Source organism: Anguilla anguilla, chromosome 2, assembly GCF_013347855.1.
Source record: "Anguilla anguilla isolate fAngAng1 chromosome 2, fAngAng1.pri, whole genome shotgun sequence".
Lineage (NCBI taxonomy): Eukaryota > Metazoa > Chordata > Actinopteri > Anguilliformes > Anguillidae > Anguilla > Anguilla anguilla.
The window spans coordinates 67540543-67564762 of NC_049202.1; the positions used below are offsets into that span (position 1 = coordinate 67540543).

General features: G+C 47.4%; 1 protein-coding gene across 3 annotated transcripts in view; it reads right to left on the bottom strand.

Annotated features, from left to right (window-relative positions):
- Positions 1 to 24220, bottom strand: part of LOC118220979 (phospholipid phosphatase-related protein type 5-like) — a 56494-nt gene that overhangs the window by 16157 nt on the left and 16117 nt on the right. For 2 of the 3 annotated variants that reach the window (XM_035405501.1, XM_035405502.1), the window contains 2 exons: positions 20892 to 21080; positions 3456 to 3576 (listed from right to left, as the gene is read on the bottom strand). In XM_035405501.1, the coding sequence (XP_035261392.1) occupies positions 3456 to 3576; positions 20892 to 21080 (310 nt within the window). Of the gene's footprint in view, positions 1 to 3455; positions 3577 to 20891; positions 21081 to 22107; positions 23071 to 24220 lie in introns of those variants that run through there. The other variant, XM_035405503.1, reaches the window with a different exon arrangement.

The following is a 24220-nucleotide window of genomic DNA, read 5'->3' on the forward strand; positions in this document are numbered from 1 at the left end:
CAGCTGAAAAGCTGAGTCGAATAACGCACTGATTACAGAGGTTAACAGTTTGTGATAGTGCAATAAGTGCAATAATCGCAATCTATCAATTCTAAGAATCAAACAATCTAAAAACAAAGACACCTAACGCAACCTAAAACCAAAGACCAGTTTCCACACAGGGAAAAGTTTAAAATCTAACGCGGTATGTAATTAGTAAATGAACGCAGATACTTATCCACTCTAGCAGGACGGATTTCAGCAGTTCTACGCACCTGGACGAATTATACACTTACTGCCTAAACTGGGAGTTAGCAGGGCTAATAAGGCGTCGCTCCGAATGTACCTAATTAGCAGCTGAAAAGCTGAGTCGAATAACGCACTGATTACAGAGGTTAACAGTTTGTGATAGTGCAATAAGTGCAATAATCGCAATCTATCAATTCTAAGAATCAAACAATCTAAAAACAAAGACACCTAACGCAACCTAAAACCAAAGACCAGTTTCCACACAGGGAAAAGTTTAAAATCTAACGCGGTATGTAATTAGTAAATGAACGCAGATACTTATCCACTCTAGCAGGACGGATTTCAGCAGTTCTACGCACCTGGACGAATTATACACTTACTGCCTAAACTGGGAGTTAGCAGGGCTAATAAGGCGTCGCTCCGAATGTACCTAATTAGCAGCTGAAAAGCTGAGTCGAATAACGCACTGATTACAGAGGTTAACAGTTTGTGATAGTGCAATAAGTGCAATAATCGCAATCTATCAATTCTAAGAATCAAACAATCTAAAAACAAAGACACCTAACGCAACCTAAAACCAAAGACCAGTTTCCACACAGGGAAAAGTTTAAAATCTAACGCGGTATGTAATTAGTAAATGAACGCAGATACTTATCCACTCTAGCAGGACGGATTTCAGCAGTTCTACGCACCTGGACGAATTATACACTTACTGCCTAAACTGGGAGTTAGCAGGGCTAATAAGGCGTCGCTCCGAATGTACCTAATTAGCAGCTGAAAAGCTGAGTCGAATAACGCACTGATTACAGAGGTTAACAGTTTGTGATAGTGCAATAAGTGCAATAATCGCAATCTATCAATTCTAAGAATCAAACAATCTAAAAACAAAGACACCTAACGCAACCTAAAACCAAAGACCAGTTTCCACACAGGGAAAAGTTTAAAATCTAACGCGGTATGTAATTAGTAAATGAACGCAGATACTTATCCACTCTAGCAGGACGGATTTCAGCAGTTCTACGCACCTGGACGAATTATACACTTACTGCCTAAACTGGGAGTTAGCAGGGCTAATAAGGCGTCGCTCCGAATGTACCTAATTAGCAGCTGAAAAGCTGAGTCGAATAACGCACTGATTACAGAGGTTAACAGTTTGTGATAGTGCAATAAGTGCAATAATCGCAATCTATCAATTCTAAGAATCAAACAATCTAAAAACAAAGACACCTAACGCAACCTAAAACCAAAGACCAGTTTCCACACAGGGAAAAGTTTAAAATCTAACGCGGTATGTAATTAGTAAATGAACGCAGATACTTATCCACTCTAGCAGGACGGATTTCAGCAGTTCTACGCACCTGGACGAATTATACACTTACTGCCTAAACTGGGAGTTAGCAGGGCTAATAAGGCGTCGCTCCGAATGTACCTAATTAGCAGCTGAAAAGCTGAGTCGAATAACGCACTGATTACAGAGGTTAACAGTTTGTGATAGTGCAATAAGTGCAATAATCGCAATCTATCAATTCTAAGAATCAAACAATCTAAAAACAAAGACACCTAACGCAACCTAAAACCAAAGACCAGTTTCCACACAGGGAAAAGTTTAAAATCTAACGCGGTATGTAATTAGTAAATGAACGCAGATACTTATCCACTCTAGCAGGACGGATTTCAGCAGTTCTACGCACCTGGACGAATTATACACTTACTGCCTAAACTGGGAGTTAGCAGGGCTAATAAGGCGTCGCTCCGAATGTACCTAATTAGCAGCTGAAAAGCTGAGTCGAATAACGCACTGATTACAGAGGTTAACAGTTTGTGATAGTGCAATAAGTGCAATAATCGCAATCTATCAATTCTAAGAATCAAACAATCTAAAAACAAAGACACCTAACGCAACCTAAAACCAAAGACCAGTTTCCACACAGGGAAAAGTTTAAAATCTAACGCGGTATGTAATTAGTAAATGAACGCAGATACTTATCCACTCTAGCAGGACGGATTTCAGCAGTTCTACGCACCTGGACGAATTATACACTTACTGCCTAAACTGGGAGTTAGCAGGGCTAATAAGGCGTCGCTCCGAATGTACCTAATTAGCAGCTGAAAAGCTGAGTCGAATAACGCACTGATTACAGAGGTTAACAGTTTGTGATAGTGCAATAAGTGCAATAATCGCAATCTATCAATTCTAAGAATCAAACAATCTAAAAACAAAGACACCTAACGCAACCTAAAACCAAAGACCAGTTTCCACACAGGGAAAAGTTTAAAATCTAACGCGGTATGTAATTAGTAAATGAACGCAGATACTTATCCACTCTAGCAGGACGGATTTCAGCAGTTCTACGCACCTGGACGAATTATACACTTACTGCCTAAACTGGGAGTTAGCAGGGCTAATAAGGCGTCGCTCCGAATGTACCTAATTAGCAGCTGAAAAGCTGAGTCGAATAACGCACTGATTACAGAGGTTAACAGTTTGTGATAGTGCAATAAGTGCAATAATCGCAATCTATCAATTCTAAGAATCAAACAATCTAAAAACAAAGACACCTAACGCAACCTAAAACCAAAGACCAGTTTCCACACAGGGAAAAGTTTAAAATCTAACGCGGTATGTAATTAGTAAATGAACGCAGATACTTATCCACTCTAGCAGGACGGATTTCAGCAGTTCTACGCACCTGGACGAATTATACACTTATACACTTACACATCATCATCGCTGAAATTAAATGGAGATATTAGTTCCTGTGCTCCATTTGCAATGCGCCATTTGGCATTTAAATCCACTTTACTCTGCCACCTGAGCTTGAATTGAGGAAAATGGAGATCTGTCGGACTGGAGTGTGTCATACTGAAGTGTGACACACTGGAGTACTGTAGTGTGTCAGCATGGGGGTGTCAGACTGAAGAATATCCAACAGATGTTTCAACCTGAAGTGTACCTGACAGGTGTGTAAGGCAGGTGTGTCAGAGTGAGGTGTATCAGACAGCGATATGTCAGTGTGTCAGTCAGTGTGTGAGACTGAGGGGTGTGTTAGTGTGTCAGTCAGTGTGTGAGACTGAGGGGTGTGTTAGTGTGTCAGTCAGTGTGTGAGACTGAGGGGTGTGTTAGTGTGTCAGTCAGTGTGTGAGACTGAGGGGTGTGTTAGTGTGTCAGTCAGTGTGTGAGACTGAGGGGTGTCAGACCACAGCGGAAGCGAGGCGGCTGTAGTTACCGAGGAAACGAACGATTCGGCGCAGCAGGGGGTTGAAGTAGCAGCAGTCTGCCGTCACGATGGTCTTCTCCTGAGCCCCCTCCGCCTTCATGAAGAAGCACGACAGCTCGCCCGCCAGAATCTAGGGGAGACACGAGACACCTGCGATATTTCCCCCGCTGATGTGCCCGAGGCTGAACGTTAGCGACGTAGCAATTTCAACAAACAAAAGATTTCAGTTGTAAAAAAATTTTTAATTATGCGTACAGGTTAATAAATCATTATTCCTTGCACATTATAATGGAACATCAGGATGGGCCATCGCGCGCACTCATTCCTACAAAACAACGATGTGCTTCAATTACAACATAACTATAAAATATATAATTACGTCCACATAATCAAACACAAAAACAGCGGCAGAGAATATACACCCCAATGAGAACAATGAACATGAATACTAAAGCATCAGACCATGGAGGATCCTTCTCTCCACACCAGCATCATTGCGAGCATCTTCGAAAATGGAGCATCTGATGTTTAGTTCAGCCAGCCTGGGTGTAATCAGTGTGTCTGTGTAAATACCCGCATGCCTGGGTGTAATCAGTGTGTTTGTGTAAATACCCACATGCCTGGTCATCAGTATTTCTCACAGTCTACGTATGTGCATGGAGGCACAGTGGGATAATATGGTACATCTCATGCTGGTGTGAACTTCATTCACACTATGCACAGGTTGTACACACCCAAACAGGCATTCCCAACACCACATCATCCATCAACCCCTAATTCTGTCCCTCTTTGAACCATTCCCTCACTACCCATCTTCCACCGTGGTCTGAAGACGCATCTCTTCGGACTATACCTGGACTAACTGCCACCACTCTGCGGATCATTTCACTTAAATTCCCCTTTTATTGCCACTCATGTTACATGTACCTCCATTCCAGCACTTATTGTACTTTGTATTATGGCCCTAATGTTGTAGCTTGTAACTGCCCACTAGTTTGACTTAGCATCGGTTTGGTCAGAATGGTGTTCACTGTGTGAACTGGACTGTGTTCTTGGCTATGAATAACTGTACAAAATGAGTATTGTACCTTATCGGACACGTGTTTTGTAGTTGTTCCAATGACCATGATATGCACTTTTGTACGTCGCTTTGGATAAAAGCGTCTGCTAAATAAATGTCATGTAATGTAACGTAATGTCATTCACTCATTTGAATGTGCCCACACAGACAGCATATAACAATCACCACACTCAAACCGCACTCAAACCGCACAGAGCTAATGCGTCCTCTTCTGTCATTCCGCGTGTTCTGCTAGCCCACAGTGAGGACTGGGAAACGATTCCAGATAATCCTCCTGTTGGACGTCCAGTCACGCTTCCAGCGCTTCCGATTCCAACTCCGGGATCCCAACGAGGGCGACGCTCGCCAAGACTCCGCCCCCGAAAACCTGTCGTTGGCGACGGCCGCGCCTTTTACGATCGCCGGGTCCCTGAAGCGTCATCGACCGGGAACGAACGCGGGTCACGTGGCCACGAAATACGCAGATACGCGTGGCGGAGGTCCACAACACGAGCACCAACACAACGGAGTCCAACGCAGGCCGGTGCCATGCTTTTATTAATAGAAATGAGCAAAAACATTAAAAATAAAAAGATTTAACGGAGCCTTCGGGCCTGAGTATAATCTGGCAGGATGACTGAAGCTTCGATGTGTATTAGTCACGATGGGCTACGTGCAGCAGCAGCAGAGGGGGACTGAGCACACAGCCGGTGCGGTTAAGATGCAGAGCTGGGGGGGGGGGACTGCCAGCGCTTCTCCACCGTCACGGGCGCTGACGTAGCCCCGCTCGACGCTAACACCGGCAGACAAATATTTACGCTGCGCTAAACGCCCAGCTGTCTGAGGACACGACGAGAGGCGCTCCTCCTCCTCCTCCTCCTCCCGCGGGGCCGCCCCGAGAACCGCCGTTAAAAAGAAACGACGGCTCTCTCCCGTAGCTCCGCCCCCGCGCCACTGCACCGCTGCCACGCCCGGGAAGCGTGGCAGCCTCTCTCTGCCTCGGCCGCGTCTGACCGCCAGGCCCAGCGTGTGGGGGAGACCAGAAGGAGCTGCAGGGGGTGTCGGGGGAGGAGGCTGACGTAAAAAGGAGGAGTGACAGACAGGAGGTGGCTCTCGAGTCTTCCACCACGCGACTGCCTCAGAACGCGACCCCTCTCAGCGGGGCGAGTGCCCTTTACCAGGCCCCCACGGGGCCCCCAACGCCCCCCCCCCCCACCCTCCCATCCCCCAGTCCTGTCACTGTGTGAGCAGAGGCTGAGCAGTGATAGGCCCCCTTACAAAAACGCCTGGTTGCGGAGAAGCGGAGTATCCAGACTTGCCACTCCAGAGACTGCAGTTGCAAATTCCATGTGAGGTACTACTGTGGCTTTTAAATGGCATCTTTAAAACAGTTCCTTTATACCGTCCCTTTCAAAACAGTCCCTTTGAGCCATCCCTTTTAAAGCTGTTCCTTTAAACTGTGCCTTTTAAAGCAGTTCCTTTAAACTGTGCCTTTTAAAGCAGTTCCTTTAAACTGTGCCTTTTAAAGCAGTTCCTTTAAACTGTGCCTTTTAAAGCAGTTCCTTTAAACTGTGCCTTTTAAAGCAGTTCCTTTAAACTGTGCCTTTTAAAGCAGTTCTTTTAAACTGTGCCTTTTAAAGCAGTTCTTTTAAACTGTGCCTTTAAAGCAGTTCCTTTAAACTGTGCCTTTTAAAGCAGTTCCTTTAAACTGTGCTTTTTAAAGCAGTTCCTTTAAACTGTGCCTTTTAAAGCAGTTCCTTTGAACTGTGCTTTTTAAAGCAGTTCCTTTAAACTGTGCCTTTTAAAGCAGTTCCTTTAAACTGTGCCTTTTAAAGCAGTTCCACTAAACTGTGCCTTTTAAAGCAGTTCCTCTAAACTGTGCCTTTTAAAGCAGTTCCTTTAAACTGTGCTTTTTAAAGCAGTTCCTTTAAACTGTGCTTTTTAAAGCAGTTCCTTTAAACTGTGCCTTTTAAAGAAGTTCCTTTAAACTGTGCCTTTTAAAGCAGTTCCTTTAAACTGTGCCATCCCTTTTAAAGCAGTTCCTTTAAACTGTGCCTTTAAAGCAGTTCCTTTAAACTGTGCCTTTAAAGCAGTTCCTTTAAACTGTGCCTTTAAAGCAGTTCCTTTAAACTGTGCCTTTTAAAGCAGTTCCTTTAAACTGTGCTTTTTAAAGCAGTTCCTTTAAACTGTGCTTTTTAAAGCAGTTCCTTTAAACTGTGCCTTTTAAAGCAGTTCCTTTAAACTGTGCCTTTAAAGCAGTTCCTTTAAACTGTGCCTTTACTGGCCATGTGCAGCAGTGCTCTTTGTGATGTTACCCCACCTACTAATCCATGGTCCTAAAGACTCAGTTTCCCATGTAACCCCAGCACATACTGGGTGACTCCATGCTCATTTTTAAAAAGCAAGAGCAGGCAGCACGGCTGTCAGTTACAAGGCCCCCAAACAATATAATGACTCAACATCCCAGGGAATTAGAGATTTTCTCTGCATATGAAATAAGGCTTCAAACTAATTCCTTTCAGCTCCTATACAATTAGTCACTGCTCCATTTTATCGTAGCGGAGGACGTCTTCCTTTGAAGCGAATTTGTTCCTGTGTCTCTGCGTTACGAGCAGCAAGTGCATTGAGTTGTTTAATCGTTACTGGCATTTTTTCTTCAGCTGTTTTTGTTCGTGGTATTTTATTCTATTCTATTGTTTTGTCTGGACGTTTACTGATTCGTTCTGAGATGCTGTTACACCTAATCGTTCTTTTTTTCTGTCCTGTTACGCAATAAGGGATAAAAAATGAAGTGCGATACAATGAAATGGATTCATATTATTGATTTTATACACAGTTAACGCATAATAATTCACAGAGAAAATTTTTAGTTTTTGGTTGATGTTTAGCAATAAACTATTTTAGTGGTTTTATTCATAAAAAATCTGACCTTAAGCTATGTAGCTGTGGATATGAGTCAACTATACTACGCCCCAATCATTGCATACAACTAGCACAAATGGGCTTGTTTCTTCCCGTTGCCTTTGAAATGATTGGTCTCACACGTTCGACTTAATTTCCTCCTAACCATTTTAGCGCTTCACCCTATCATTCCATTGGATTAAGTGCTCTGATAATTTCGAGGTCCACACCAATGTGCCACATAAAGGATTACAGGAGCATCACATTAAAAAAGTTATTATACAGCCTGTTATGGGTAGCTGGAGCCCTCCACTCATTTCACCCCCGCGCTGATGGCTACTGGCGTTGATAAGCCTGAATTATGGATGCTCTTACAGTACATCGGGGATAGAGAGCCAAAGAAATAAATAATTCACGTGGAGGCCTAGTTGTAGCTCACACAGCAAAGCATGTCACGCAGATTTTACCCAGAAGCCTTTAAATCACACGTCTACATTGTGCAAAGTTGATGACGCTACGGTGTTGAGAGCTCTCTCTTCACTTCGCAAAGATATAAATGCACACAAGAAAACGCACGTGCACGTGCATGGGCGCACACACGGACACACACACACACACGATAAAACAGCTAAAAAAGACAAAACTATGCAATTTGCCATGAACAAGTCACATGTGGAGTCATGCACAAATTCATTCATAAGACACAGCCACACAAATACCTCCAGAACAGAAACAAATAGCACACACTATACACCAATGAGGTCTTCAGCTTGACATGTGACCCACAGGGGTCCATGGGGTCCTGGGGAAGGGAGGGGAGAGGTGGGGGGGGGGGGGGGGGGGGGGGGTCATGACTGAAGAAAGAGCCTGTGTTTCTCAGCCACACGTTCACTCAGGTCAGATTTGGGGGGTGGGAGTTACTCTGTACACCCCCTCCCCCACAAACTTTGACCATTGACTTTGAAAAATCTGTTATTTTGATCCGCCCCTAGAAAAAATACTACACATTTTTTTTTCGCAATTTTTTTCTGCTCAGGAAGGCTAGCCAATCATAAAAACACTCTGTTCAAAATAACAAATAAAATAATTTAACAAGGTGACCTAATTTCTGATTGGTTAAGTTGGGCAATACAAAATTTGGGGACAAACCAGAATCTGCTGCCACTTCATATTTGTCAACATTACTAGCCGGCTAGCTAGGTAATTGTCACCGCTAGATTGCAAATATATTCCCTTTCTTTTTTCATTCAACAGCGCAAGAGGATCTGACAAAGGCAGGTAGAGACAAATTATTTCAAATTATTTTGGAAACAAATTTTAAGTTACTTTGACAAAAAGTGAAGTTTTTACATGCAGGTTATTATGCAACCATTCTTGTTCCTTGTTTGATGTACATTTTATTTACATATTTTTTGGCTGAAAAATAATTTCTCGAAACATTTTGCAATTATTAAAAATGTTCTGTTTTTCATTAAAATGTAGGCCTATCTTGCTGATAAGGTATGCCTCAAAACGACTTGTCTAAAAACATGTAGCGTAAATAATAATACGGACGATTGCAGGCTTGTTTCTGAGCTGCATTGCTGCATGATGCATCCATCTGTGGCTTCGCCATCGAGGCGCCGGGTTTGTAGAGGTAAACAATGGTGGCGTCACGTCCTCTTATTGTGTTTTTAGGTGGTCCTGCTAAAATCAGTACGCGTCACTGGGAACATTTTTAGCTCAGGTCCAGATTAATGTAGCCAGTGCGTACTCTGGTAGACAGGGGTGCACAGTGGACAACGGCCTGCCACAAGATCAAAGAACAAGGCTACTTTGAAATTGTACTTCTTGAAGGAACACTGCAGGCAAACATTTGTTTGCCCGTCCAAAGTATCTCATTTCCCCAGCACCCCACCCTACCCCACCCCCGTACCCCCCAAGCACCCCATCAAAGTGGGCCAGAACCGTGGCTGCAGTCCCCTGACCTCCAGCTCAGGCCCACAGGCAGGCCGCAGGAGCCACAATGGAGCGCGTCAGTCAGTACTGATCATCCGAAGCGTCACCGTACTGAAAAAAACACCTGCAATGCAGCTGCCGTGGGATTAAAGCTGACAGAAGCTACCGGAATCGCAGCCGTTGTGCCTGCTATAAATGTGTAAGGGGCTCAGTGAAAAAAATCCCAGCGCTGGGACGAGACGAAGGCACGAGCTACACAAAAAAAAAACTCTTTTAAAAAGACCAAAAGTGATAGACACTGAGCAGCCCATCCCGTGAGGGAAAACGTGGTGGAAAATAAGACATGAATGAAAATAAAATATACTAAGCTGTAATATCTAATAAAACAACTGTTGCAGTTGCATACGAGAGAAAGAAGATGTTTGAATACATTAGTTGTGACACACATACAGATATTATATGCAAAGGTATTGAGACAGTGACGCAATTTTTGTCGTTCTGGTTTTATACTGCTGCAAGCTGGATTTGAAATAGAATAATGAATATGAGGTTAAAGTGCAGAGTGTCAGAATGACTTTGAGGGTTATTCCATCTGTGTCGGGTGATTGCACACAGGAATTACAGCCCTTTTGTGCATATTCCCCCGTTTTTTGGAAGCGAAAGTAATGGGAAAAATCAACATAATATGAAACGAAGTCGTCATATTTAGTGTTTGTTTGCAAATCCCTTGCATTCAGTGATATTTGGGAGAGCGGCATCATGCTTTATATCATTACAAAGAGGAAGAAATACCACAGACAGGAATAGAAAGAGAGCAACAGAGTTCAAGAGGTAAAGATTCAGAGGAGGACAGTACTGATGCAGGTGGCCTTTTTTATGCTGAAGAGATATTTCAAAATGACAGGCTCCTGTGAAGAGAGTTTCGGGTCTTGTCAACAGCACCAGGGGAAACCAACATCGCAGGAATTTCACTGAGCTGAGATTTTTTGAAGATGAAGAAAAAAAAAGCTTCTGGCCCTGGTCTCTGTACCACCCCATTAACTGTTGAGCCTCAAAGAACAATCAATATATGTTTAACATTAGAACACAGCCGGGATGGAGTCAGTTCAATTTCAATTCAGTCCATTCAGGAAATTAATTGAAATCCATTTATGAATTGAAAAATGCCTATTAGGCTCTATGAGGATTATTAAATTTGTGAATTGAATTCATTTCCTGAGTTTAACCGGGCTGAAATGGAACTGACCCTCAGCTTGGGAACAGAGTGTAATTTCTGGAGTAAAAAACATCCCTCTCTGCAACAGCTGCCCTGGCCCCTTCATGTAAGCACATGAGCTCTGTCCTAACATAACTCCCAAAATAAAGTTCTCCCCCAACAGTTCCATGGCAGTAGCGATGATTAAAGTCCATAGAATCCATAAATAACGCATCTGAAACAATTTCAAGGCAAGGGGTGTTTGGCTTGGTGCAGAAAATGTCGACAGTGCAGAAAGCACCACTGACTGTAATGAAATTCAGCCTTAGAGGAGGTTTTTTTTTTAATGTGTTTTCAAAATTCCTAGTCAGTGTTCCAGAACCCCGTTGCTTTAAATTACCAGCCGTGATTGTTACATCAGCGGTAGTAGAATGTTCAGTTACAGTGAGAGCATTCTAATCACAAACAGTATTTGTTGATCTTACAGCTTAAAGAGTTAAACCTGTGAAAAAGCAGGCAGCCGGTAAAGAAGGCGTCTGAGTCCCATCAGGACCGCCGAGCTTGACAGACACCCGGCCGTGAGCCACAAAGTGACGCCGACGTCATGGTAACAGACACCAGCTGTCCCCGCGGGCGCTGGCGCTCTGTATCAGGCATCCCAGTATCAGACGTCTCCGCCTTATTGACCCGGTGGCTTGTGCTTACCCCAGAACAGAGTCAGCGAGCACGACGTGCGCTAGTCTTTTCCGGCACTGACAGCCTGACCTGAGGCAAGGCCGGGGCGGCGAACCGTTTTCGCTCAGCGCGCCCAATCGACGGGCTTTGTCAGGCCCGTACACATCGATCGGCGGAGCCTGTTCGTTAAGGCCGATCGTCCGAGCGTGACTCATCCCAGAGGAACCCGGAGGCTCGCCTTGACCGAGCCGAGCCGAACTGAACTGAACTGAACAACGCAGCAGCGCACGCCCGCCCACACATGCAATATTTATCGAATGGAAATGTCGAGATGAATCCGAACCGCCGTTGTCAGAGACGATGTCGCCGCAAACTGCAGTTAAATAGGTCAAAGCGATGCGTCGGAAGGGGATTTGCATACTGTAGATAGCATAAAGGGGGGAGAGGAGTGACACACAGAGGAAGCAAGTACCAGAAACAACAATGTAAAAAGCCACCGTGGGAGATGAGGAATAAAAGATGAGAAATAAGGGGGTCATTTAGAGGCAAACAGAACAAACGGGGTTTGACAGTTTTTTTTTAGGTTCCTCACTCAGGCAGTCAAACCCTGCTAAACCAGCCCTGTGAAGCTGCACAAAAAACCCTTCAGTCGAGAGCTTCCACCTTTTCGTGACTGTGTTCCCCGTCCCCAGCGCCCCCAGCCCTGCTGCACAGCCCTCAGGCACTTTCTCCAGCATCCCACAGCCGTCAGATCTCCAAACCAGCAGGCCACTGGCTGTGAGGGGGACAAGCTCCATACCTCCATTAAATCCACCATCAGCAAATAGTTTAAAGGCGTTTTTGCTGTTTGTAAATTTAAAGAATCCAAATGGAAGAGGCACAGGAGAAATGGGCAGTCATTAAGCCGTTGAAAGAGGCAGTTGAAAAGCTACTGAGCTAGCATTGTGACTCCAAAAGTCCTCCATTTTTATGCCTCTGATGTCTGCGCCTCTGGGAGCCCATGCAGTCATGGTCTCCGCGCGATGGTGTCATATCCTATTTTTCATCTCTCCTTTTTCCTCTCATCCCCTCTTTTGTTGATTATCTCCTCTGCATGGGTCTATTTCTAACCCCGGTGTGGAAAAGTAGGTTAGCATCTCTCCCCTCTCTCTTTCTCCACCTCTGCTCCAATTCAATTTCACACACACTCTCTCGCTCCCTGCCCCCTCTCTCTCTCTCTCTCTCTCTCTCTCGTCCCCTCCCACCTCCCTCCAGTTAAAGCCCTTCTGATCCCTTTTCATCTAGCTCGGTGCTCCATGAGTGTGTAAGAACCCCACTCTCTTCCTCATCCTCATCCTCATTTCTCTTCTCTGCTCTTCTGCTCCACACTTCTCCTTCTCATCCCTCCTTTGCTCCATCCTCCTCCCCTCTCCGTTCTATTTTCCAGTCTTTTTCTACAGCAGTTTTAGGGGAACACCTACACACCTCTAAAGGTGTGTGTGTGTATGTGTGTGTGTGCTTATGCGTGTGCGCGCATGTGTGTGTGTGTGTGTAGGTGTGTGTGTATGTGTGTGCGTGTGTGTGTTTGGGTGGTCTGTGTGTGTGTGTGTGTGCGAGTGTGTATGTGTGTGTGTGTGTGTATGTGTGCGTGTGCATGTGTGTGTGTGTGTATGTGTGTGTGCGTGTGTGTGTGTGTGTGTATGTGTGTGTGTGTTTGCGTGTGTGTGCATGTGTGTGTGTGTGCGCGCGTACGTGTGTGTGTGTGTGCGTGTGTGTGCGTGAGTTTTTTTAACGCAGACTCTGGGGGAACATTCTTCTCAGACAGGCAGGTTAAATGGATACCACGGGCTGCCATGCCTGCTAAAGAGCGGGAGAGAGAGACAGTGAAAGGGAAGAGAAGGATTCCCACCCCCCCCCCCCTCCCCCCCCTCCCCGTGTCTCTCAGAGGGGCCCCAGAACAGAGCAGCTGTGACAAACACGCGTTAGTCTCAGCACACGCGTGTGTGTGTGTGTCTTCATCCGTCACGCGGGGCACATTCCCCCAGAGGGACGCACACACACACGCGCGCGTGTGCGCCTCCTTCACAGGCCCGTTCACAGGCAGCCTCATCGCCGCCATCGCACACGCCTCCAGCGCTCGGTCAGAAGTGCACCCTTCGCTCGCTCGATAGCGCCTTTCTCGCTATCGAGCTTCGCCCCGCAGATACCGCGCAGCAAACAACGGTGAGTTTTTTAGTTTTTTTTTTAATGGGGAACACAGACCGTGAAGATTCAAGCCGAAGGTCTCCTTGTCTTTTTAAAAGAAAATCGTAGTTACGGCCATTAAAAATTAAAGCCACCATTTTTTATTTAATCGAGTAAATGATTTATTCCTTTAAGGGACAGGCCTGTTTCTCCAGCTCCGCTCGCTGTACGACATCCTTTTGACACCGACAATTTGGTTACCCATTCATAAATTTAGGCTTTTCAAGGAAAATCGAGGTATTGCATCGTTCTCAGGGCCGTGCTTGGCATGACGCGCTGAGAGGCGGTGATGTCACCGAGGCAGAGCTCGCAGACCGCGGCCTTGCGAAGGAACATGTTTCAGAAACGTGTTACACCGATGTTCCGCCGGCCCTGGCGGCTCTGACATCACAACGCGTCTGGCACAATCGCTCCGCATCGCAGCCACGTTCATTTCAACAGTCCCCTTGTTACTGAATGCTATTCACACACTGCAGAGTTTTTCGTGTGGTCTCCATCGCCCTCTCTCCTCCTCTCTCTCTCTCTCTCCATCTTTAATTCTCACTCTGCCTCGAGGAAGAGAACCTTCTCTCTTCCAGTCTCCATCTCCCTCTCTCCTGCCAAACGCTGTCGATCGATTCTTTCCGCCGTCAGTTATTCTCGTCTCTGATTTCCCTTTCTCCCGGCCTCCCTGCTGCTTCCCTCCCTTCCCTGTGACGGACAGATACGCGGACGCCAGTCCTCTCTGGTTCGAGGCCTCCCAGGCCATCTGCTTCCACCGGGGCTGCGCAAGAGAACTCCGCCCCACCGCGGGGAACCACGCGCTCGCGTGCGCGTGCGTACGGGGCTGCGGCGGGGTCGGGGCGAGGGGCAGCGCTGCTCGTTTTTGCGCTGAGGATCCTCCATTTTGTGCCTACAACCTGCCCCCTTGGCTACTGAGCCAGGGCTACCATCAGCTCCTGCCCTGTCAGGTACACACACGCGCCTTTAACCGCACTGCGATGTCTCAGTGCTTCTGAAAAGCATTCCCAACCGCATAAGAACAAACAAGCTACACATAATTACAGCAGTGAAAACAGAGCCGATATTAAGTGCCTAATGCTAATATTAAAGTTTTGGATAATTGCTTCAGAGGCAGCCTTTCATGTTCCTTTGCGCGGTTTGGGGGAGTTCATTAAGAGCGGGTGGTAATTACTCACACAGTTAAAGCAGTCTCTGTGAAGTAAGGCGGTGGGGGGGGGGGGGGGGGGCTTTGCTGTGTTTTAATTGGCGCCGTCTCCATGGCGTTGTGTGACACAGCGCGTGTGGATCGGTGTGGCCAGGGGCATGTGCTGCACGGAGAAGGGAGAGCCGGGGAACGTGACCACGTCTGGGAAAACAACCGGTTCATTCTATACCACTACTACTGATGTGTGTCTGTGTGTGTCTACTATCAGCGTGTGTGTGTCTGTGTGTATCTACTATCAGCGTGTGTGTGTCTGTGTGTGTCTACTATCAGTGTGTGTGTGTCTGTGTGCGTCTACTATCAGTGTGTGTGTGTCCGTGTGTGTCTACTATCAGTGTGTGTGTGTCTGTGTGTGTCTACTATCAGTGTGTGTGTGTCTGTGTGTGTCTACTATCAGTGTGTGTGTCTGTGTGCGTCTACTATCAGTGTGTGTGTGTCCGTGTGCATCTACTATCAGTGTGTGTGTCAGTGTGCATCTACTATCAGTGTGTGTGTGTGTACTATCAGTGTGTGTGTCTGCTGTTGGTGTGTGTCTGTGTGTGTATACTATCAGTGTTTGTGTCTGCTGTTGGTGTGTGTCTGTGTGTGTCTACTATCAGTGTGTGTGTCTGCCGTTGGTGTGTGTGTCTGCTACCAGAGTACATCAGACAGAGGTGTGCGTGTGTGTAATAGGTGTGTGTCTCTGTTGTGCTACCCTGGAGTGGGTCTCTGCCATTCATTTCTGTCCCTGCAGGGGGTAGAGCGAGAGGGAGACAGAGAAGGGGGGGGGGGGGGGAGAGAGTGTGTGTCTGTGAGAGAGAGAAAGGGAGAGAGAGATAGGGAGGGGGAAAGAGAGACGGAGAGAGAGAGTGTGTGTGAGAGAGAGAGAAAGAGAGAGATAGAGGGAGAGAGAGAAGGGGGAGAGAAAGGGAGAGAGGAAGAGAGAGGGTGTGTGAGAGAGAGAGAGAAGGGGGAGAGAAAGGGAGAGAGAGGGAGAGAGAGAAGGGGGAGAGAAAGGGAGAGAGAGGGAGAGATAGAGAGAGAGAGAGGGAGAGAGAGAGAGAGAGAGAGAGAGAGAGAGAGAGAGCGCTCAGCGTGACAGTGCTTGTTTACGCTCTCTGTCGGGGGGTTCAGGGGGGCCGGGCTCCAGTCTGGGGCCCAGAGTGCAGCGAGCGTGCCACCGCCCTCTGCCACTGCCAGCCAGCTAGCAGACAGGAGACATAATGAGCTGCCAGGCTCTGCCCCGTCTAACCAATGAGAGCCAACCTGCGCTCCCACACGCCACCGCTCCTCTCACCCGTATCCTACGCTGCACGGTGCTCGAAGCACATCATTGCCATCACCTGCAGGCCTGCAGGGAGCCCTCCTCTCATTCACGCGCTCACGAGCCAGTGGCCTTTTGCCACATCACAAGCCCCCCAGCACTCCACCTGAGAGCCTGGGGACAGGCCTGCACACATCCTGGCGATCAGCTAGAGGGCGCTATTACAGAAGTTACCGAGCGGCCAAAAACCGGGCTGTGTTTCTGAAGCGCACTTCCTTGTCTCGTTGAGAGACGTTGCTCACTAGCGCCAGTGCGGTTGGCTCCAGTATTCGTGTTTCAGCCTCCCCGTTTCAATGTACGTCAATGGTAACAATATGGTCAAAATACAAAGTCAATTATTTCTTGCCACAAAAATATGCAGTCGCAGTAGGTGTTTTTTCTTTGTCTAATGTCTCTTCATGTGCCGATTTGTTAAGTTATTGTGTGATTCGGACAAAACTGTGACATTTTTGTGGATGAATCAGGGACAGTTGGAGTCACTGCCAAGTCACTTTATCTCACGCGCTTAGTGGACGACCAAACTTCCTGTCCCTACTGCACAGTTTCTGGCACCAATTTGTACAAAATGGCAGCGTCCGCGGATTGCACTTCCCGGGGCTTCTAAAGGCCTTTCACCTAGCCCATGGAAAGTCAGCGGGTGATGTCACAGTGACTTTGTCCATATTTTTCTCCAGTCCATGAAACCAACTCAAGAAACTCCAGTGGACCTGAATACATGCGTGCTACCCACAGTGGGGCAAAGCTAATTCTTTTGTTGCGCCGCTGGTAGCCATGCCAAAAGCACAGCCCAGTTTCAATCCAGCCACGTCTTTTTCCGGGCTGAGCAAATTCAGACGGTCCCCCTCCTGCATTTACTTTTAACTTCAGAGGGGAAACCCACCGATAAGTGGACCCAGGGCAAGGTCTTTTGTGCTTTTCAATTCAATGCAATTCACTTTCGTGTTTTTCTTTCAGAGATTTTTCTTGCAGAGCTTTTTATAGAGACGCTGTCGCAAAGATGCTTCACAGAAAGAAACGGGAAAAAGGAAAAAGGAAAAAGCTACCCGGTGAAAAGAGCTGTCGGGAGGAACCCGGCTGTAGAGGGGGAGCCCGTCCTCTGCTGGCCAGCCTGGCGTCAGTCGTTAAAGATCTCCTGCTCTACGCCTGATTAAATTATTTGACACATGTTCACCTGAGCCTGATTTATGCTGATTGCGGACCGACGAGAGTCTAATCGTACCTCATGCAAATCAAATCTCCGTCTGCGAATCTAGCGTCTGTCCTTCGGCTCCCGTCTGCGCAGGTCAAATGCGAACAATTCATCTGCGTACGACTGCAGGCAGCGCGGTCTGCCACACTGTCATGGCCGCCGCCGTGCAGGTTTTCTCTCTCAGCTACATTTCGTTTATTTATTTAATGCCACATCCTCGCCCGTCTTACATTCCGTTCCGTCGCATCGCTCGTCAGTGTCTACCCATTCAGCACGGGGGGAGCGGCCTGTGGACCTGCCCCGACGTGGGATTTTGGAAAGGACGCACAATAGGGGAGATAACAAATGCACTATGGGCTGAAATGGGGTTCATCGTGATTATATGGCTAACTGGTTGCCACCCAATCTAAGGTTAAGCAGGGTATTTAGGTTCTCAGCACTGACTGCTGTTCCAGATGAAAGAGTTTCATTACATTACATTACATTTATTTGGAAGACGCTTTTATCCAAAGCGACGTACGATACCTTCAAATAAAAGTGCCTAAAACTGAAATGTGAGGGAATGGGGTGTTGGGTGAAGGCGAGGCTGTGACCAGGGCCTGCTATCACAGCTCTGTGTGAGGGAGAAGTTCACGCCCCTGTGCCGAAGGACTTACAGAGATTCCCATCGTAGTGTTCCGCAGGGCAACGTTCAACACGGCAGCGTTCCACAGGACAGTGTTCCGCAGAACAATGTTCAGCAGGACAGTGTTCAGCAGGACAGCATTCCATAGGACAGTGTTCCCTCAGGACAGTGTTCAGCAGGACAGCGTTCCACAGGACAGTGTTCCGCAGAACAATGTTCCACAGGACAGCGTTCAGCAGGGCAGTGTTTAGCAGGACAGTGTTCCGTAGGACAGTGTTCCACAGGACAGTGTTCAGCAGGACAGTGTTCAGCAGGACAGTGTTCCATAGGACAGTGTTCAGCAGGACAGTGTTCCATAGGACAGTGTTCCCACAGGACAGCGTTCAGCAGGACAGTGTTCCGTAGGACAGTGTTCCGCAGGACAGTGTTCAGCAGGACAGTGTTCCATAGGAGAGTGTTCCCTCAGGACAGCGTTCAGCAGGACAGTGTTCCGCAGGACAGTGTTCAGCAGGACAGTGTTCCATAGGACAGTGTTCCCACAGGACAGCGTTCAGCAGGGCAGTGTTCAGCAGGACAGTGTTCCACAGGACAGCGTTCAGCAGGGCAGTGCTCAGCAGGACAGCTTGTGGCAGGCAGGGCGTAGTGTCAGTGAGCTGTGGGTGGATCAGTGAGGTCTGATCACATGCTGTGCCCCTTGGTGGTGGTGTCGTGCAGAAAGCCAATTAGCAGGTTCTCATTGCGTGTCAGAAGAGCTGATGTCTCCGGGTCCATATGGTAGATGACAAATTTTCATCCAAAAAAAGGCATAATTTGCAGTGCATGATTTAACAGAAAGGTCACCTGACCGGCGGCACTCTACGTGTTGCTGGTTGGATACGCTACATGCGTCCTCTGCTGCTTGCCTACGGCGTACGCATCCTCTTGCAGACACAATCTAAGCGACCGTGAGATCCATCTTACAGAGCAGACCAGTATGCCGAATGTGTCTGCACTATAACTCTAAGAAGTAATAGTGCAGAGAAATATAACTCCATTATAGTATAACTCCAGTAAAACTTTATTATAATCCAAGTAGAGCAGTATTTCTGGGGCTGTATGTCAAGCTATGGTTCATCCCTCTTTAGCTTCCATCAATGATTCATATTAATGTCAGACGTTTAAGTTTTAACTCACCACCTTCGTCAGTGAAATGGTGATACAATATTGTCTTCACAATTCTATATACTCCTAATCCTGAAATAGCATTATAGGGTATAGGGGTATAAGTTAATAGCCAATCAATGCCTATTTTATATTACTTTCAGTAGGGCTACCAACAAGTTCATACATGTAACCTAAGCTTTCAGTAAAGGTGGAATTTACTCTTATTTAAGCTGGTGAGAAACAAAGGACAACATATCTGAAAAAAGCAGTGTGATTTTTTAATGAGTACAGTTAATGGAATTACTGCTACAGTTTGATTTACGTATCTCTGTCACTTCTGCTGTAAATTAAATTAATCACTGGACGATGCTGGATTTTTTTAACCTTTTAACCTGAATTTAACCTGAGGGTCTAACGAAACCTGGGCTCTATGCTCAGATTTCGCATCGGATTTTTATGATCAGATGTAGCGCTCAGGAGCACTCCGTCCCGACCGCACCGGTGAAGTCGCCGCGGTTCGAACAGCACGTGAACCGCAAGTCACTGACGATAACCAGGCGAATCAACGGTAGAGTACCATTAAACCCAGCCAACGAGCCACTCAAAAACAGTATTAGTCAAGTGCCTCTGTCAGAGGCTGGTGCATTCGGAGCAATGTGGATGACAAAGTGACACTATGCGCTATTCCGCCGTTTGAGAATTGCTTCAAAGGCTAACGTAGCTCAGATAATGACTGAATCTAATGACTTCTGGCTTTAATTTGTAAAGCAAAACCCGAGGGTGATGGAAATCAATGAGGATTAAGGCTCCAGGGAACTGCAGCAGCCCCCAGCGCTATTTAACGCATCACACCAAGGCAATGCCAATGGCTGTGCTTACTGTGGAAATGAGCGGGAAACGCGGCGATCTGTAGAATGTGTACAGTGACCTCCCTGGCCTACAGTCACTGCTGTGTCTCAGGTATGTAAGACACATGAAGTTTTCCCCATGTCCCTTGCAGGCTGGCTGTGAGAGTGCAAGAGACAGGTGTGGATTCGTTCACACTCACTGGAATGCTATGAGCCCACTGGCAATGTCACACACACACACACATACACGCAAGCACGCACACGCACAAACGCACGCATGCACTCACACACGTACAAACACACGCACATGCACACACACATACACGTGCACACACGCATGCATGCACACACACGCACACGCACAAACGCACGCATGCACTCAGGCACGCACAAACACACGTGCATGCACACACATACACACACACACATGCATGCACACACACACATGCACGAACAAAACACACACAAACGCAGGTATGCACACACGCGACACACACCACACACACTTACACACACACACACGCATGTACACACACACACGCACACACACATCACACACACACGCACACTCACATACACACACACATGCGTGTACACACACACATGCACACACACATTACACACATGCACACACACACACACACACACCCATGCATGCACACACACACATACACACACATCCTCTGCATCTGACTGTAACACCCATTGCTGAGTGACAGAGTGTCATGGAGACAGAGAGCAGCAGAACGGGACCACACAGCCAGGCAATCTTTGCAATCTGCCATTCACAGAGCAGAATGCTGTAGATGACAACAGCCCCCTGCTCAGACACACACACACACCACATACACCTACAGCATGCACACACAGGCAGCAGCGACACTCCTCCAAAAAGGCAGGGACAGAGAATCGTACATTACTGTAAAAAAAAATCTTCACCATTAACACAGAAACACAGCATCTGACAAGTTAAACACTCCAGAGCACAGTTACACGTGTACACGTGTGGATGCACGCACACACACACACACACACACACACCCGCTCGCGCACACACACACACACACACACACACGCCCACACACACACTCCAGCTACCGGAGCTACATCAGAGAAAGCAGACTGGCGGTGGGGCTCTTACCGTGACGGTGGGGATGGCGGTGACCAGGGAGTAGACCAGGACCGGAGGGGCTTTGCTGTTGTCCTCCGGGCCAGGGTAGGGCTTGGAGAAGGCTTTGTCGTAGCAGAAGAAGCCCTGGATGTGGACGGGGAAAGTGTCCGTGTACTCGAAGTAGTAAGCCAGGAGCACCGTGCCGGCCATGATCACCAGCTGGAAATAGAACATGATCCCGGTTTCAGGCGAGGAAAGGCAAAGTCAGACGCTGTTTTCTTCTTCTTCTCGGGAACAGGAACCATAGAAGAAGCAGAAAATCCAATCAAAGCCCGGAACACAAAAGGATAGTCCTTTGGAGAGGATGCATGGAGGAGCTTCCGCTGGGAGCAATGGAGGTGTGTGTGTGTGTGTGTGTGTGTGTGTGTGCGTGTGTGTGTGGTGAGAGACGGAGTGAAGCTGCTAGCAACGGGAAAGAAGGGCTGCCCTCATACCGAGGAGGAGGATGAAATAAACAAATAAAAATATGAAGATTCTGCTGTGCTGCGAGGAAGAAAACAAAGAAATGAGATGGCAGAGAGGGAGAGGGAGAGGGAGAGGGGAGGGAGGGAGAGGGAGATGGTGAAACTGAGGGTGAGAGAGAGGCAGAGAGAACGAGTGCACGCTTCAGAGAGAGTAGGGGAGAGGGATGAGGAACTGTGCGGCAGTATTCAGGTGTGTGTATGAACCTACCGAGGCAAAGGCAGTGTATTTATGGATATGTGTGTGCGAGTGTGTGCGCATTAGTGTGCAGCATTTGCTCTGATCTCTTATTGTCTTTGGGTATTTAATCACTTTAGAGATTAATACACAGCAAACTGAGGCGCATGATATGCTCTCTCTCTCCCTCTCTCTCTCCCTCTCTCTCTATCTGTCTGTCTCTCTCTCCCTCTCTCTCTATCTGTCTGTCTCTCTCTCCCTCTCTCTCTCCCTCTTTCTCCTACCAACCTCTAGGAGGCAACATTGGCAGGGTTAAGGCTCCCCATTCACTAACGTTATGTACTGATGGACAGAGGCAAAGGAGGAGGGGTGTTGGGGAACAGGTCAGGCTCAAGCCCCTTTTAAAGCTAATTTCCGTGCACCTCAAATTCAACCGTCTTGCCAAAAACCCAGGACACCAGGGACGGGTGCACCGCACTCGCGAACAACGGTTGAGGTACGCGGTTATTCATAGACACGCTAAATCCAACACGTTATCTTCCCTTACCTCTGCGCGTTACCTTTTATCTCGATCATGCAAGTAGGCTCGCCTCTTCATTAAATACATTCTTTTTTTAATTTATTTTAGCACACAGTGCATTCAAATGTCTTCTTTCCCTCCCCCATCCAACGGCAGGTTGTCATGGTGAAGAGCGCATCTTTGAAAGTCATCAGCGCGTTAGCACAGAGCCTGTTTTTTTTAAGTTGGATTAAAAAGGAATGCTTTCAAGCGCTTCAGAGCTCATCCTGTTAAAAGCAAATAACATAAGTCAATGGCAATCACAACCTACATATTATTTTAAAGCCTCTCAAAAGGCATTCCTGCCCCTTCCGTTGTTTAAACGAATCCAGAAATGTGCATCGGAGCAAGGATAGTCTCCTCGATGCCAAGTAATCTGCATCCCACTCCTTGAGTATAACTCCTCTCTCCACAAAATACGAAGCAAACATTACAGACAGTCGTACTCACAATGTCAGGTCCTATCTGCCTCCACATCTCCTACTCATGGAGCTTGGGTTTAAACACGCAACTGACAAGCCGACTTTAGGACTTCCTTATTTTTTCTGAGTTCCTCTGCTCCGTGTTGACAGACACCAATAGAGGACACTTGGCCAAGTGAAAGTGCGAGCACCCATTTTGACCGAGTCTCTCCCTGGCGTGCAGTCTCCCAGGAGGACAGCGGTGAGTCTAAATGTTCTGTGGTAACGTATTATCACGCCTACCCCCTCCGACATTAATACGCTCAAGCTTCCTCCAAGTGATCGCAAATACAGATTTTCACAAACACTGCACACCACACTAGGAAAGGGCCCCGCTTGAAAAGAACCCAGACATTTTTACTGCACCTCCCCGCAGTGCCCAACACAGTATTTGGGGGGTTCGGGTGTCCGGGATTAGCTCCCGAAAAGTTTCTTTGTCTCACACCCATCAAAGCCGAATCGACAGCAGCGTGCCACACCCCGATACCTGCTCCATCGGTCTCTCTTTGTCTGTACAATCCCCCCTTTCTGCCCCCCTCCTCCTCCTCCTCCTCCTCCTCCCCCCTCCCTCCTCCTCCTCCTCCTCCTCTTCATTTCCCACTCTTCACATTCTGACAGATGCCCCCCCCCCCCCCCCGAGGGTTCTCAGCTCCACCACCTCCGTCAGCTCCATGCAGACCCAGTCCTGCCAGCACAGGCTGAGCACCGCAAAACCAGGGCAGCAGTTCCACACCTCCGCTGGAGAGAAAGGCTCGGGGACCTGGTGGGTGTGGGGGGTCAGGGTGGGTGGGGGGGAGGGGGGGGGGGCGGCGCTAGTACCCCGTGACGGCTACACTCGTGCAGGAAGACGCAGCTGCTTCACGCGGCTCAGAATATCCAACGCCAAACACGCGCTGCAGAAGAACCATCACGCCAAGTGCATGTGACATTCGATGTGAAATGAAGCCATAAGAATGCTTTCTGTGGTTGTCTGCTTTACGCGTTTTATATCCTCTGATCCCACTCAGCCTAAGCCGGGAGTCCGGAGCACGTGAAACGGTGGCCCGTGGATTCCTTCACATCCACCGCTGCGGTCTACTCAACTGTGATTGGCTTTTCCTTCCGTTTGCAGGACGGCACCCGACTGTTAGAATGTCCCAAACTGGCTCGAGGGACGCTGTCTCACCTGACTCAGAGCTTAAAATGCCCTGTCAAACTGGCACCCGGCTCGTCAATTTACAGTCTTCAAATAGCAGCTTTCATCTTTCTTAAAAATGACTTCAGTCGTGTGATATATCATTACTGCTAATACGACTGCTCGTCCTGCACATGCTTCCGCCAGTGCCATTTTGTAGAATAATTTTCTTGGCAGTTGAGAAAGAGGCACCTCATTTCAAGCTAATTATTCTAATCCAAGTTGACCCCAAGCTAGCAACAGTATATTCTCCTGTCAGTTCATATTAGAGCATCACGTCTCACCTTCAGCGCACTGCTATTGATTTTTTATTTCATTTTTTGTAAAAGGCAGCTCTGTTTACAAGTTTAGCCGTCAAAACCCAATCAATCACAGCTGCGCCAATTGTTTTGACGGAGAGTCCATTTTTTCCGATTGTTAAAGCATGAACTTGGCTTTTTTTTTTTTTTACCCTACCAGCACTGAG